The 16,367-nt window shown below is 42.3% G+C and overlaps 1 protein-coding gene across 1 annotated transcript in view; it reads right to left on the bottom strand.

The window, feature by feature from the left end:
* Window positions 1-15,027, bottom strand: part of LOC308077210 (A-type potassium channel modulatory protein DPP6-like) — a 154,097-nt gene extending 139,070 nt beyond the window's left edge. The window contains exon 1 of the mRNA XM_080417820.1: window positions 14,895-15,027. Within this exon, the coding sequence (XP_080273946.1) occupies window positions 14,895-14,945 (51 nt within the window). The 5' untranslated portion in view covers window positions 14,946-15,027. The remainder of the gene's footprint in view (window positions 1-14,894) is intronic.
* Between the last annotated feature and the right edge of the window lie 1,340 nt (window positions 15,028-16,367).

The raw sequence follows: 16,367 nt of genomic DNA, 5'->3' as shown, positions 1-16,367 counted from the left end.
ATATATATATATATATATATATATATATATATATATATATATATATATGTTACAGGTAAATTGGCATTCCAGGTAAATTGGAAAAAGGGCGCTTGTTTTCACCGCCCCCAGGCAATTCTGTAGAACCAACGCTAGAGGGCAATGAATGCACACTGAATCCACACATGCGTGTGTGCGCACGCGTGTGCGTGTGTGCATGCGCACACATGCACACGCACACATGTGTGTCGTAGTGGACACTGGATACTTAACCATAGACTGTATGATAGTAACCCATAAAAAGATCTATTCTCCCCCTATCGGGTTACAACTCGGACGGCGCTGATTCGACTCGGCAGACCTTCGGCCGGTCGGCGCGCGCACTCGGCCTCAAGCTCTGCTGAGTCGGCACGCCTCCGTCATGGACAATAACTATTATCACGTGCGGTCCGCGTCGCATCAAAGCCCCGCATCGCGCCTCCTCCTCCTCCTCCTCCTCCTCCTCCTCGCGCCGCCTCGTATCAAAGCCCCGCTTCGCAGCCCCGCCCCACGCCTAAAAACAAGCGCTCCACTTCCAATTTACCTGGAATGCCAATTTACCTGTGACATATACACACACACAATATATACATATATATAAAGCTTGTAGAGTGGCTAGTTTTACTATTCGTTTTATTTTTAAGCCATTTCACAATGGGGGGTGGGGGTCACATCCAGATGAGGCTATGGCTATTTGGGGGTCTTTTGGCACGGAAAAGTTTGGGAACCACTGTCATAAGTAACTCCCCTCCACCAAGACTAGAGCGGGCAGTAACCCAGCAGAAAGAGACCGACAACCTGACTGTTGCCATGACAGGTAACTGCTCTCCTCTTTTTCACTTAACCCATTCAATACGGGAACGCATCTGTGTCATTTTTAGATTTCTTTGGGCTATTCAAAAATAGCAGATCTACAAGCTGCCGCACTATGAGCTTGTAGATCTGCTATTTCTTTTTAAATCTTGAAAATGTGTGCAAATCTTTTTTTAATCTTTAATCTTTTTATACCGATTTTTCAAAAAATAGCAGATATACAAGCTCATAGCGCAGCACTCGATGCCGCGCTATGAGCTTGTATATCTGCGATTTTTAAATAGCCAAAGTAAAAAATGACACAGATGCGTTCCCGGTCTTAATGGGTTAAACCGGAGAATGTTGATGATGATGCTGTCAGAAGCCACCCACTGCTGCTTTCACACCCACGTTACCATAATGTGAACCAGCTGTGCCGTTGAAATCCTTCTGTTGGCCAATTGGGAAAACGACGTCACGTCAGTATTCATTTCCCGGGTAGGAAGAGTTATTGTGGCCATAACAATAACACTAAAGGAGGGGGTGGTAATAAATAAAGTATCAGCAAGTACACTGGTCAGAACAGTGCGGCCAGGATTGATTCCTACGCCACGGTGCCCGATACCGTAAATCAGTGGTTCTCAAACTTTTTCCATGTCAAGGACCCCCAAATTGATATGTATTTGGCTACGGATCCCCATCTGGAAAAAAATAAAAATGCTTGTAGATCTGCTATTTTTGAAAAGTGAACATATAAAAAGGGATAAAGTGGTTAAAATGATTGTGATGCTAGTATGATTGTTAACTACTTTACCCCCCAACCCCCCGCGACCGCACTTTAAGAACCAATGCTGTGTAAATGTCTTCAGCTTTGGAATCTGACTTGTAGCCATTGTAAACAACTACCTTTACAGCATAATTGCTGAATTACTCCTACCAGTCATAACAAAATAAATTTGTTTTTAGAGGAACAAATATTTTTACCCCCCCGCTTCAGCAGCTTTCATCATTTACCAGGAATTGGTCTTGTATCCATTTGGCAGCAAAACACCAGTAATCGTGTCGTAATATAATACTGAAACATCATGGTCCTGGTTTACAATCTTAAAGACAAAATTGTCTGCAGTAATAATGCAAGATAAAAGGATGGAGGGCAACGGCTACCACTGTGAAAAGCCCTACAGACCTGCTTACAGATTAAGTCAAATAGACCTTTTTGAACAGGGAAACGGAACTACAGCTGTTTCTTTGTAACTGAACAGGCAGCTCTGGTGGTGACAATGCAAAACGTTTGGCTGTCTTTCCAAAAAGGAAAACTATATTTCTGGCACAGATAACACAAAGCTAATGACCTCAGCTGGCAGCATTGCTCTGGGGCCGTCACCCCTCTCTGACGCTGGCTCAAACAACCCCCGGCACACACACGTCCGGTGAAGTTGGTGCCAGTGTTGCGAGATTTTACGAGAGAAATAAGCAACCAGGGCTATGAAAACAAGCCCAAAAGAAGCGACTAGGCCACGGGTATTTGGAAATGGCAGACGCGTTGCGACGCGTTGTGAGCTTGTAAATCTGCTATTTTCACACACAAAAAAAATCTTGAAAAAAGAAATTGTTTGGGAATATTTTTGAATCTTTTTTATCAGAATAAATCTTGTATGGGGGTCCCCTGGCACAACATATTTTCAGATGGGGGGTCTGCGGACAAATGCCTATTAATCTGGGGGTCCTTGCCAAGAAAATGTTTGAGAAACACTGGTTTAAACGACATTAGGAAACAAGCCCAAATAAGCAACTTTACAGAAAAACAAGCCCAAAGTTGCTTATAATAAGCGGACATGGCAACACTGGTTGGTTCCCCCGGCTCCTCCTAATTCACATCTGGCCCTTACAAGGCCTTACCTGCTTATCGCTCGTGACTATACTGTGGGCACTCGCTCTGCTGAATATTTGTCACCGTCGTGGCTGTGGCATGGAGGAGACAGCAGGACCCCAGAGGGGGGCCGTTTGGCGAGCCTGGCAGCGCTCAACGTTTCAATTAGAGACTCAGTGAAACATGGCGGCTCTGATCCCCTTCCTGCTCAAATGCACTGTGGCCCGTAAAACTAATTACCACCGGTCAATAGGATCAGAAAAACACAACCTGGACTGAGCAGAGGGGAGGGGGGGGGGTGCAGATAAACGTGCACCGACTCGAGGCGAGAAGACTGGGAGAGATACGCTTCCTCACTGACATGCACGCGCGCACACACACATACACACGATAAGTTCAACGATCGGGTTTGAAAGTGCGCAGAGTGACACGGTCTAGTCCGGAGGTACTCAAACTATGGATCGGGACCCCAAATGGGGTCGCAGGAAGGTGACGTGGGGTCGCACATGGACAACTGAAAAAATAAAAAAGGTATTGTATCATTCCCATTAAGGCTGCTTAACTTAAAACTCTAAACACTTAAAGGGGTATTTCACTTTCAAAAAAACTTTGGGTCATTTTATCATCTACTCAGGCTTTTGTGAGCCCCCCAGACCATTTTTAAGTTGCTTGATTCAGTATTTAGATATATGATATTCATTTTATCAGACACGCCCCCTTCCTATACAAACCCATTATAACTTCAAACTCCATTTTAACCATGTTAGATTTATCAAAAACACCCGTCCTTGGTTCTGGTGACTCACCCCGCCCTCCTAATACGCGAGGGGGCCGTGTTTTTTTGTTAACTTTTTTCATTTATTTTATTTAATTTTTTTATTGTATTTAATTTTTTTCATTTTCCAAAAATAATATTTAAAATAAATGAAAAAAGTTAGCGAAAAAACACGGCCCCCTCGCAAATTAGGAGTGCGGGGTGAGTCACCAAAACCAAGGACAGGTGTTTTTGATGAATCTAACATGTTAAAAATGGAGTTTGAAGTTATAATGGGTGTGCATAGGAAGGGGGCGTGTCTGATAAAATGAATATCAAATATCTAAATATTGAATCAAGCAACTTAAAAACGGTCTGGGGTGCTCGAAAAAGCCTGAGTAGATGATAAAACAACCCAAAGTTTTTTTGAAAGTGAAATATCCCTTTAATACCCAAAATTTGTCTCACTGTTTTCTAAATTATCCATTCCATCAACAACTCATATCAAGACCTCATGGGAGGCTGATATTGGTGTGGAACTGTCTGATGAGATCTGGAGCGAGGGTTTGAAGAGGATTCACTCGGGCGCAGTCAATGCCAGATTGCAGCGTGTACAGTTCAAGGTCATGCACAGATTACATTACTCTAAGGTCAAGATGAATAAAATGTATCCAACTGTTTCCGATACTTGTGACAGATGCAACATCTCCAAGGGTCACACTTTCTGGTCTTGCCCAAGGATTGTTTTATTTTGGCAAAACATTTTTGCTTGGTACAGCAGAGTATATGGTTTTCTGCCCTGTTTGGTTGCTCAGAAGCTTCTCTTGATCTGCCGTATTCTGTTCAGCAGACTCTTATGCTTGGCACACTGGTAGCAAAGAGAATTATTTAAACAGAGTGGAAAACCGCCACCGCTCCTTGCTTTACCAGATGGCTTAATGAATTTGTATCTTTGATACACCTGGAGAGGCTTCGTTGCAACAAACAGGACAGTCTGGCAACATTTGAATATATATGGGGTCCTGTCGTGACTCATCTGGACTGCTCTGTTTTTGTCTTTTTTTTACAAGCTCGATTGTTAATGTGTCCAACTGTATATTGTGGTCTGTTGTACTCCGTCTGCCTATACATTACCTCATTAACACATTCCATGCCAGAGTTTAATCTCATAATGTACTCACCAGTGCCAGCGTTTTATTGTTGTTTTTTAGTTTTTTTCATGTCGCCACAGACCTCGCTAAATAAGTTAAAAGTGCGCGTTCATTTGGTTCTAAACACACAGCGGATCCGTGAGAAACGGCGAGCGAAAACAGTTTCCAAATCCGTGCCGCCATCTTGAAGCTACAGCCGATCAACTGTAAACAGTGATCAGCGAGGAGAAAAACAACAACCAGAGAAAATCGAGTTTTAAACAGGATCCCAGACAGGAAGCGGATACGATCGAAAAAAACGGAACCCGAATAATTCCGTTTCCGACCGGAAACCGGAAACGGAAATGGATCAAAAAAATTCGGAAAGTGCACCTGGGGCACTTAACATGGGAATCGGCGGTTCGCGTAGATCTACGCGACTGGCACGCTGCAGCTTTAAATAGGTTCGCGTAGATCTACGCGACTGGCATGCAATGTGTTAAGATAGGTTAATTACTCATGCTTACATACTCATGCTTACACATTATAGTCTGGTGTTTGTTTGTCTTGTTGTGTCTTGTCTTATAAAAAAACCAATAAAAATTAATATAAAAAATAAAAAAAAGGCTGCTTAATTTGTTTTTGAAAAGCCTGTGAATACATTTTCTTTCTTTCTGTCTGTCTCTTTGATTAACAGGTACTACTCCTACAGATTTTGTCAAATTCACACAAATCGGTAGACATTATCTCTGGTGTGTGTGATCGAGATGACTCAGATTTTTAAGATACCATTCCGATCGACTATGACTGCATTCTGTTTGCGGTCTCTGGGCTGGCAGAGACCTGTGCTCCGAGGAGCACACTTTTCTAGTTATCATTTGTCTGATCTGTGAACAAAGTCCTGTGGAAGACTGGGTTCAACTTCTTGTCAAACTTCTAAAATGCTGACCTTTTCGTCACTGGGGCAGAAATCCTCTTCAACATCATCAACATGCACAGACACGTGCAGAGCTACGCACGGAGGCACACCTTATCGTCTATTGACAACTATAAGTGAGGTGGATTAATGGTCTGCTATTTTAGCTTAACCACTGTGAAAACAATAGAATAAGGAGAGATATTTTTTGCTCCTCAGAAGGCTATGAACTGCTATAGCCAGCAGCATTTAAATCAGACGAGAACGACAATGACAATTGGTTTTGTTCCAATCTCACCTCCTGATCTCCACGCCATGCCCCAACATCACGGCTCAATTGTACAGAATTACCCTCACGATGAACTATGGCACAAACCATGGGAGGATAGGCGTCCAATTCTCTCCAGAACAGAATCAGTCTTTCATTCCTCTTATCGGCCAAGGGCACTCGACAAACACAGGGAGCAGGCCCATTATCTATTTGCATTCCAAAAGGAGAATCATTCCTTACTTCAGACACCCATTTTGGCGGCGTTGCTTATCTTCCCCATTAAGAGGCTGTTGTGCTGAATAAGCACGAACCAGAGGAAAAACTGCCACCGCTTAAGTACACAGTACAGCTGTAGTCTTCGCACATTTTATGGCATGCTTGCAACACTTAAACCCTACATACTTCATTGACCGGAGTTCCCCATGGGGTCTATTCTAGGCCCCCTCCTTTTTTTAACCCCTCTACGCCAAATGTCTTCGCCATGATCTACTAGCTCACAACGCATCGCAACATGGCAGGTTATGGTGGCAGGAAATGGATAGACTGCCAAATGTGTGTATCATCTGTGTATCCATTTCCCTTATGGGGGTGGCAGTGGCTCAGGGGTAGAGTGGCTGGTAGAGCGGGCCGCCATCGGTGTGTGAATGGGAGAATGTAATGCACAATCTATGTAAAACGCTTTGGACAAACAGCGCTATATAAATGCACCATTTACCTTATATTCAATGCCGTTTGTTGTTGAATATAGTGTAAATGCATTGACAGCAACCTCTCACACCAAAGTGCTAGTTTGACTTGACTGCAGCTGTCTATCTCAACAGCTGACTCCCGCATGCTTACTCCTCCTACTCTCTTGTAGCATAATCTGTCTTAGACATATAGATACATGGTTGTTATTCTTAACCAGTCAGCATTATCATTATTATTGTGCTGCCACTTAGTATGGCAAATATCCTTATTTGCCCATTTAGGATAACATCTCTGTGTATGAGAGGTGTCCAAGATGAGACCTCAGGGAGCTTCTGCCCTGATGGGCCGTTGCCCAGGCCAGGAGGCCTGGGGCTATGTACTGTAATGGAGTTTTTATGCTTGAATCTTCCTCAATAAATTGACTACACTTCACCCTGTCAGGAATATTAATATTTCCCATAATAGCGTTGTGAACTGTAGATCTGCAATTTTTGCCAAATGTTTGACCCGGAATAGGGACGCAAAGGATCACGTGGCTCGCTAGGGATGATGTGGTTAACTACCACTGCCCTTTTGCCGGATGCCCTTTAAGAATTGTTTTAAGAAATGTTTATTGTCAGCCTTAATGGTTGAGAATGGTTTAATAGCCATTTCCATTTGCGCCACGGTTTGTCACTGAACACTTTAAATCGCGCCCAATCAACACAATAATGGCTGAAACCGATCTGGTAGGACTTGGGAGGAGTCCCTAACGACAAGTATTCAATTAGTGGTTTTAGTCCTTGCGGTGGAAAAGCACTCTTGAGAGTGAACACAGAAGGCTACTTCAATTGCATGTCTGAATAATAACGCTGGACATTTGAGGAGAGGCAACACATTTCCCAAAACCACAGCTTTAGAAGACTACGGTCGTCAACTATAAACACTCAATTACATGTTATCACATGGTTGGTTACAGGCTGTTCAGGTTAATTCGCTCAGGTTCTCAGACAAATGGCTTTGTGTAAAATACAGACATGGATCCCAACTCTGCAAAGCACCTCCATTCCATCAGAGACTAGGGATCTGGGCAAAGTTTATTTTGATAAAGGCCTGATCAATTTCCGTATTTTTTACCCCAGGTTGTGCTCGGTCTGTCATACAGACATACAGTGTCTACAAGGTAGAAATGGACCTCATTCTCTTATCTTTTCACCAAACACTGATAAGATGTTGTGGTTTAGAGTTCCGACCAAGCCTGCAACAAAACACTTCAAATGCTCAACATTTTTAAATAGAATACCGAAAATAGCCCCATCTACAAGCTCTCAATGCATCGCAGGCGCATTGAGAGCTTGTAGATCGGCTATTTTCGCTGTGCAAACATGCTTCCATAGAAGACATGCTGGCTTCTATGGAATCCAATTGACTGAAATCAGTCGTGGCGACTGAGAACTTTAATCTATGCGTGGGACTTAAGTACAAGCGCAACAGGGAATCGACACTCGACAGAATGAAAGAGGAAAAAACATAAAAAGAATAGAGACAAGAGCCTTTAGTGTCAGTGAAGTCTTTTCAATCCTTCCAAGTCAAAGGAAAAAATTTGGTGTTAATTAGTGTGGCTGATAGATGATATGATACAAGAGAAATGCTTAAAGGTGGTTTGAGAGACATTGCTCTCAAATTAAAAATAGTGTTGAATATATGTATGCCGAAAGCAATCATTGCTGTAGAGTGTTTGTTCAGTAATCTCCCCGTCTCTCTAGCTCTTCAGTAAACATACAATATAAATACATCTTAGTTAGGATACCAAAGTTATTCCAATCAGGAGAGAGAACTCATACAGGATAAAGAAGTGAAATTGGAAGTGATGAAAGGAAAAAACAGCAGACACAACTGGAAATGGAAAACTATCAAATTGAAGTTGATAAATGATTTTGAAATTACTTTGTGGTGTTCCCTTTCCTGATTGGATAAAATTGGTATCTCGACCTGAAAATGTATAAAATAGCACTTACACCACCTATAAATGTTGTTAAGCCTATGACTTGTGTTAAGCCTAGTGTGCCCTTCTAGCTAGCTGCATCACCGCCACAACAAATCTAGATAAAAGACCAGCAACAAGGAGCTGCCGTCTCTGGTACATAATGTGAAGGCAACAGCACTCGGCACTGTGCTGAATATTTCAGTATGGTTTCAGAACACAATTTGCTCTTTCCCAGTACTGCACATGATGTTCAGAACAGAAACACATTCTTCTACTGTGCAGTACACAGCCCTCTGTGGGAAATTGAATGAGCCTGGCGAGTAAGTGGAGTAACCACACATTCAAATGAAACATTTTAAGACATATAGGCATGACTTGAGAATATCTTATCACTCGGCCTAGGGGCCAGGCTTCACTTCACACACATGGAGACAAGTTTTCTGTCAATCGCAGTCGATGCTTTATCTTATTACAAGCCAAGTGAACAGGACTAAATCTATGCTAATGAGGTTGAGGTTTAAATTGATTGCACAGTGCCACTGTTAGAATGTGTGTCTCTCTCTTCCCAGCTGAAAATATTGACACTCTCGTCAAGCAGATAAAAACGGCACACGTGAACGCGAGCCGTAGAATAGGTGCGCTCAGTGCCTCCTCGTCACTCTGCTGATGTTTTCACAACGCAAGGCTTGTCAAATCTAAACAAAAATTCTTCTTCGCAATAACAGTTAAGTTTACGTTAACATGTGTCAGAGTGCTATCCATGGTGCTGAATTCTCATAGCACTCTCTCTGAAACTCTCTACTTTGTCAATACAGTAGCCTAAGTAAAATCCAACACAATGTTGGTAAAATATTATATATATATATATATATATATATATATATATATATATATATATATATATATATATATATATATATATATATATATATATATATATATATATATACATATGTTTGTGTGTGCACTGGGGGGGTTCGAGTAGGAACAACAGCCTGAACTAGGACCCGCCGTAACTAAGTTATGCCCCTGACATTATTGAATAAGTATACACAGTACACATTGTCTGTCAGGTGGAAACCTGACCATATGTCCAAAACTGTTCATTAAAATTAAAAAATAGCAAAAGTAGCAGATCTACAAGCTCAAAACGTGTTGTGTCGCGCTTCGAGCTTGCGGATCTGCTACTTTTGATGCTTTTGTGTGTGCCGCTGTAGTATGATCAAGTAGGGCGTTAATTTATGAAAAAACACACTTTAGGTTAGAATATGGAGATAAGAGGTTTCTGCCCGACAGCAACGATATATACTGTATGTGGGGGATCGATTAGTGTTCATGCTCTTCTGGGAGAGAGGAGTTTTTCCTCTCAGCCCCTGAAAGCCAACTCGGCCTAGGCTTTACCACCACTATCTTCTGAAGTAGTCTACTAGCTGGAGCTGCTACAAATTAAACTTCCACAAGCCAGAGTCCCTTGCTGTTCAGCTTCAATGCACACTGATGCAACTTCCCAGCTTCCCATGGCATGCAGGGGTCTACTACGTAGACAGCTCACTCAGTACTGGAAGGGTTGGTTGGTGTAATGCTCTCAAGGTCTTTGCCGTTCAGCATTGCAAGCTTCAACACAGCTTGATTTTGTTGCCGTCGGGCAGAAACCTCTTTTTGTGCCACACAATAACATCAAAAGTAGCATATCCGCAAGCTCGAAACGCAGCCCAAAGCGCCGTGTTTTGAGCTTGTCGATCTGCTACTTTTGAATTTGAATTCTGAAAAGTAACAATTTTGGACACACTGTAAGAGACTATTTGTTTTCTTCTGTACCCCCCTCCCCCCCCCCCCCCACACACACACAAGAAAATAAACCTTCCTCTGTACTTGACGACTTGTCTTATTCCCTAAATCTCATTCTGCCCCTCCCCCCCTCTCCTCCATACATCACTGTCTAACCTCAAATTAAAGTATTACATTCAGAAAACAGCCAAAACTTTGCACATTTCGATCTATAAGGCAGATGGATGTATAATAGCAATTTGAAATGCTTAAAGGAGTAGTTCACCCAAAAAATTGCTTATTTTCTATCAATTGCACACCACATGAAGCCTTGAATTTATGATTTTTTTAAAGTTTTTGTCGCATTCCTAAGCTAATAATTTGATTCCTGTCTCCTACCGGCTAACGTATCCGGTAGGAGACACAAAGTAGATTATTTGTGTCTCCTACCGGAAATACACCCAGTCATCAAATTATTGGCTTAGGAATGCGACAAAAACAAAAACAAATCCATGAATTCAAGGCTTCATGGGGTGTGTAATTGAAAGAAAATAAGTAATTTTTTGGGTGAACTCCTCCTTTAATACAGTATAAATACCTATATTATTTTAAATGCCTTTTGCAAACATGCATTATGCTCATGGGTATCCTACAAAAGACAACAATATGGAAATCAACGTGCTGTATTTCTCATGAAATCCAAATGGGAAAAACACTTTCATTCAACTTTGTTCTTCCAGTGAAATCCAGGCTGTGTTTTTGTTGAGGAAGGTACTTTATTTCCCCCTAAATTTACTCTTGGAGGCAGAAGCAAACAAACAGCAACTGCTGTGGGATTTTCATTTTATAAGAATGTCTTTTCACCGAACAAAAGTGTGTTTCTCAACTGAATTAAATAATTGATAATTAAATGTTAGTTTATTTAACCGATTGGCATTTCTGTGCCGACTAGTGCATTGGTTCTCAAAGTGGGGTCCGGGAACCCTCAGGGGTCCTTGGATACCAGGGGGTCCCCAGTTAAATAAGCTAATATGGCATCACAATAATTTTTTGTGTTAAAAAATAGCAGATATACAAGCTTATGAGCTTGTAGATCTGCTGTTTTTGGAGAACATTTGTTTTGCATATCATATATATATATATATTAATTATTAATTATTAATCATTTATTTTTAAGATCTTTGTGGAGGTCCCTGACACAACATACTGTACTTTCAGATGGGGGTCCGCAGCCAAATACATATCTTTTTGGAGGTTCTTCAGGACATGAAAAGGTTTGAAAACCACTGGACTAGCGGAAGCAGGACAGTTTGATAAACTAGTAGTTGATCAGCTGTGCACAACCCTAGCTTTGATTCTCGCACTCCTTATACCATTGTCACACTCACTGCAAGTCACACTGGAGCAGAGCTCCAAGTTAATTGCCTAAAAATGTTAATTAGGTGCAAAAGTAAGCCCAGTACACACCATCCAAGATCCTGACCCATCAAAATACATTCCGCCCGCGCATCCCTTTCTGCAGTAATGAGGGGTAGAGTGGTGTGACTGTCCATCTCTGGGGGCTTGCTGCTAGGTGATTATTGGACAGTCATTGCGGTTGTTGCCATGTCTGGTGAGGTGCCCCCTATCTCTGTGCTCTGTCCCTCGGACCACAAGGCCTACCAGCACACCATCAATCAGAACACTGCAACAGGACCCCACATGAGCACAGCATGTGTGCGCTGTGTGTGTGTGTGTGGGTGTTTGTGCGGGTTTGTGAGGTGGTGGGTGGATGGATGGATGTCTGGTGTATGTGTGTAGCTGTCTGCATAATGCATGTGTGTGTATCTTGCATCCATCAAGAGTTTGCTGCCTAGGGTGTTTGCTTTAAGTGAGTGATATCTTTCACTTTGTACATTTAAATGTTTTTTAACACTTAAGAACGGTCAGGTCATCACTAGCTACCCTGACAGTCTAAAATCAGCACCCGCAAAAACAGCAACCAGCTTCTTTTTTGTTTTAACTCCAAGTACACAAAATAAACCTTTGACACAGAGAACAGAGAAAATACATTATCTGTGGAGCATTTTTGAGGTTCAGCAGCAAATACAATCATTCATTCTTATCCATTAAATAACAAGGGAAGCTAGAGGTGTGGATAGCTGATTCATGTGTGACGTCACCTTTTGGGGGGGGGGGGGGGTGTCTGATACAACTTAATTGTAAGTGTGTAAATAAGTAAGTGTAAAAATAGACCCAGGATGTTTCTGCCCAAAGTTGCTTTGTTGTTTTCAGCATCCTCTGTTGGGGTTATGATGATTAGGATTAGACATTTAGAGGTTCGGTTTAGGGGATGGAATTAATTACATTAAACTCGAGTTAAACATGATTTAGACTATACTTAGTTGCATGCCAGTGTCATGCACCGGAAAATGTCCGATGTACGAGCTCACTTATAGATCTGCCAATTTTTGGCTTTAGGCTTATAGCTAAAAAAGGCAAATACATAATTGTAAAAATGGCATTCATAAAAATCAGCATCCTAAAATGTTGGTGTCCTCACAAATATAGTAATGCAAACATGTGTGTGTGTGTGTGTGTATTTTTGTGCGCGCGTGCGTGCGTGCATGTGTGCGTGGGTGGGAGGGGGTGGGTGTGAGTGACAGCAGGAGAAGACACTCTGCTAGGCGGCATACAGCCAAGTGTCCCTCTCACCTTCGCTGTCATCTCTAAAAGACAAGCAGTAGTACAGGAAGAGTCTGACAATGACAGATGCAGTCCAAAGTAACAGTAGTTCTTCTTACTCTACAGAGTTGAGTCCTGTGATGCCCAGGGTTTGGCAAAAAGGACTGATTCCTATATGTGGCGATATGCAATCCGCTAACTGGGATGAATTTTCTTCACGTCTGATCCAAAAACGTTTACATCATGAATGCTCTGGAGCCGTGTACTTGCATTCTAAGTTCTACACGTGAATCTACTGGCTGGTACTGGTGTGTACTGCAAATGAGTATTATATCGATGCTGTCGGGCAGAACCCTCTTATCTCCATATTTTAACTTAATGCTCTAAAAGTAGCAGATCTTCAATCTCAAAACGTTTTAAGCTTGTAGATCTGCTACTTTTGCTTCTTTTTTTTTATCCTGAAAAGTAACAGTTTTGGACATATGAGGTTCTCACCCGACAGCAGAAGGCAAAAAATACACTTTCAATAGAGCCTTTTCTTTCAATTTTAAGATTTATTTTTTAAATATTAAAACTATACTCCATTAATCTAACATTAATATGTTGTTAGATGCAATCATATCAACATGTCCAGCAGCCAGCCCCCCCCCCCCCCCCCCCGTGGACATTTCTAATAACTTTCCTGTCTCTGTGGTATTGGGTCAAAGCTGCTTCATCGTGCTCAACAAACCACAAAAGCTTCTGACTGCAACTGATGGGGGTCAGACAGAAAAATGTGACCTGCAGAGCAATAAATGCGCCATTCTCAAAACACTCTGGTGACTGGAAAAAAAAATTAGTTTAACTCCTCGCCTGTGTGAACAGTCCTGAACGTTTATGGTTTTCATATGTCAATGATGATCCTTAATAGCAATTGTACATTACAACTGGCCAATTAAAAGGTAAGTGATATGTTTCGGTTAAAACAAAAAGGTTTTTGTTAAGATGTATTTATTTATTTATTCTGGCAGTGAATGAGTTAAAAGGCTAAAGCACTATATTCTGTGATACAGTGTTTGTTCAGTAACAGAGGTCTCCCAGTCTCTCCAGCTCTTTAATAAACATAGGTGACAAAATCTAAGCCAATCAGGAGAGAGTACCCATTTATCAGCTTAATTTAGTTGTGTTCCAGTTCCAATTGTGTCTGCTCATTTCTTTGTGTCATCACTTCAAATTCCACTTGTTTAATCTGCATGGATTGGATAAAATTGGTATCCTAACCTGAAAATGCATTTTCTGTTTAATAAAGAGTTGGAGAGACATTGAACTCCTGTTACTGAACAAACACTCTATAGCAATGAATATAGAGCTATATTTAACAGTCATTTAACCTTTATTTAACCTTTCAGTTGATCTTGAACAAAATGTTTTTCTTCCCCAGCCAATTAGTAAGCCGACCATGTGTGTGTGTGTGTGTGTGTGTGTGTGTGTGTGTGTGTGTGTGTGTGTGTGTGTGTGTGTGTGTGTGTGTGTGTGTGTGTGTGTGTGTGTGTGTGTGTGTGTGTGTGTGCGCGCGCGCGTGTGCGTGTGGGGGGGCTACTGCCAGTGAAAGTTCACTCTCGGGCTTAATTGGAAACGTTCAAAGAATGACAGCTCCTGATAATAATAATAGCCACACTAGTGAAAACAGAGATATGCTTAACAGTACCACGCACAGCCTTCGACACAAGAGGTGACGGCGAGAGAGAGAGAATTCTTTGCTTTTATCAGGCCAATAATGTCATTGTCAAGGTGTACCAGAGAGAGGCGGTGACACTGCCTGCCTGGCTGCCTCATATATAATAAAAGAACAATATAAGTCACTGCGGTATCATATGCATTATGCAAAGAAGGTTTAACGAGACAAGGGCACACAACGCTCACTTTATAGACTGTGTCACTGCCCGTGTGCGTAAAATAAAGCCTCTTTATAATAATACTCCATCGCGTTGCTCGCCAAAACTAACTGATTTACAGTCTACATTAAGCTGCGTTTTATTTTGGGGGGGGGGGGGGTGGTGAGCGACAGACACCGTACCTGCTCTTGCTGAGCCTTCGACGGTGGTTTCTCGTCCTTCGTCGTGGTCATGATCTCCTGCTGCTCCTCCTCCTGCTGCTGCTGCGCTGGAGCGACACAGAAACCGCACAGATGCTCCTGATGGTCCGCTCGAGCGACACGGAAATGCACAGGTGCTCCAGATGATGATCCGAGGGTACCGTCCGCTCGAGCGACACGAAACTACGCACACAGCAGGTGCTGCTGATGAGCCGAGAGTACCGTACCGTGCCGTGCCGTGCCGTACAGTGTAGTAGTCTGTTCTGTACAGAGGCAGCGGAGACGCCACCGATAGGAATGATAATTCAAATGCAATATGCGCGTATTTATATTGATGGTGTCTGTCCCCCCCGACCCCACGCTGGCGGACGGTGCAGAAACGTGCTTTTAAGTGGAAGAAGCGAAGGGGAAGGGAAAGGCAGGGGGCGAAAAGATCTCTCAGTGGATGTGGGAGGGAGGAGATAACGGCGAGAGAGCAATAGACCGGGCAACACTCCGTTAAATGCTTCATGTGGGAGCAATTCTCTCTCTATCTCGCTCTCTCCCACCCCCCCTTCTCACTCTTTCTCCCACACTCTATCTCTCTCTCTCTTTCTCCCACACTCTCTCTCTCTCTCTCTCACACTCAAACTTATTTTCTCTTTTTGCTGCAGAAAAGGGTAAAAAAAAAACGGACACCAACTGTCTCATGATAAGAAGAACCAATCTAATTTATGTTAAATTAATTAATGACATCTTACAGAACGGTTGTATTCCTTCTCTCTGAATTCCTTCTCTCAAACACTGCATGGCAATTAGTTACTAGAGTTTTTTTTTTAATGTTCTAAAATGTTAATTAATACCTTTTATTTGGTTCTTCCTCGCTGCATGGGCTTTGTAATGCTTGTCTGCTTCACTTTGTTAATTAAAGTCAGATGCCCTCTGTGAAGTCAATTACCCTGGACTCCCTGATGGAGGTCTGTGAGGACATGTGATCAGTCTTGCCAGATTTTGCGAGAGAAATAAGCAACCAGGTCTAGGAAAAAGAAGCGACTATAATAGGCCCACATGCACACTTTTAACCTAAACACTGTATACATCGTCTATTTGGAAATAGCCGATCTACAAGCAAGGAATATTTAGAAGAGTTTTTAAACATCTGGTACAGGGGCTCCCTGGCACAAAACATTTTCAGATGGGGGGATAAGGATAAGGATAATTCCTTTTAACAGGACGTTCATGAAAGTCCTTGCGGGCTTGTTTCCAATGAGGGCCTGTGAGCAATTAGGGGTTAAGAGACTTGCTCAGGGACAATTTTCATTTCATCGACACATATGCTGGCGTGGCCTGGAATCGTACCTGGGGCAACCAGGGCCTCTGGCTCCCTAGGCGGGCTCACTAACCACTCAGCTACCCCCCCTATTTCACATGAAAATATGTGAGAACCACTGGTTTAAATTATAATATTTTTTTACT

Source organism: Gymnoscopelus braueri (assembly GCF_963280865.1).
Source record: "Gymnoscopelus braueri genome assembly, chromosome: 21".
Classification (NCBI taxonomy): Eukaryota; Metazoa; Chordata; class Actinopteri; order Myctophiformes; family Myctophidae; genus Gymnoscopelus; species Gymnoscopelus braueri.
The sequence above is the reverse complement of the archived record's forward strand: the minus strand, read 5'-3'. Positions and strand labels throughout refer to the sequence as shown.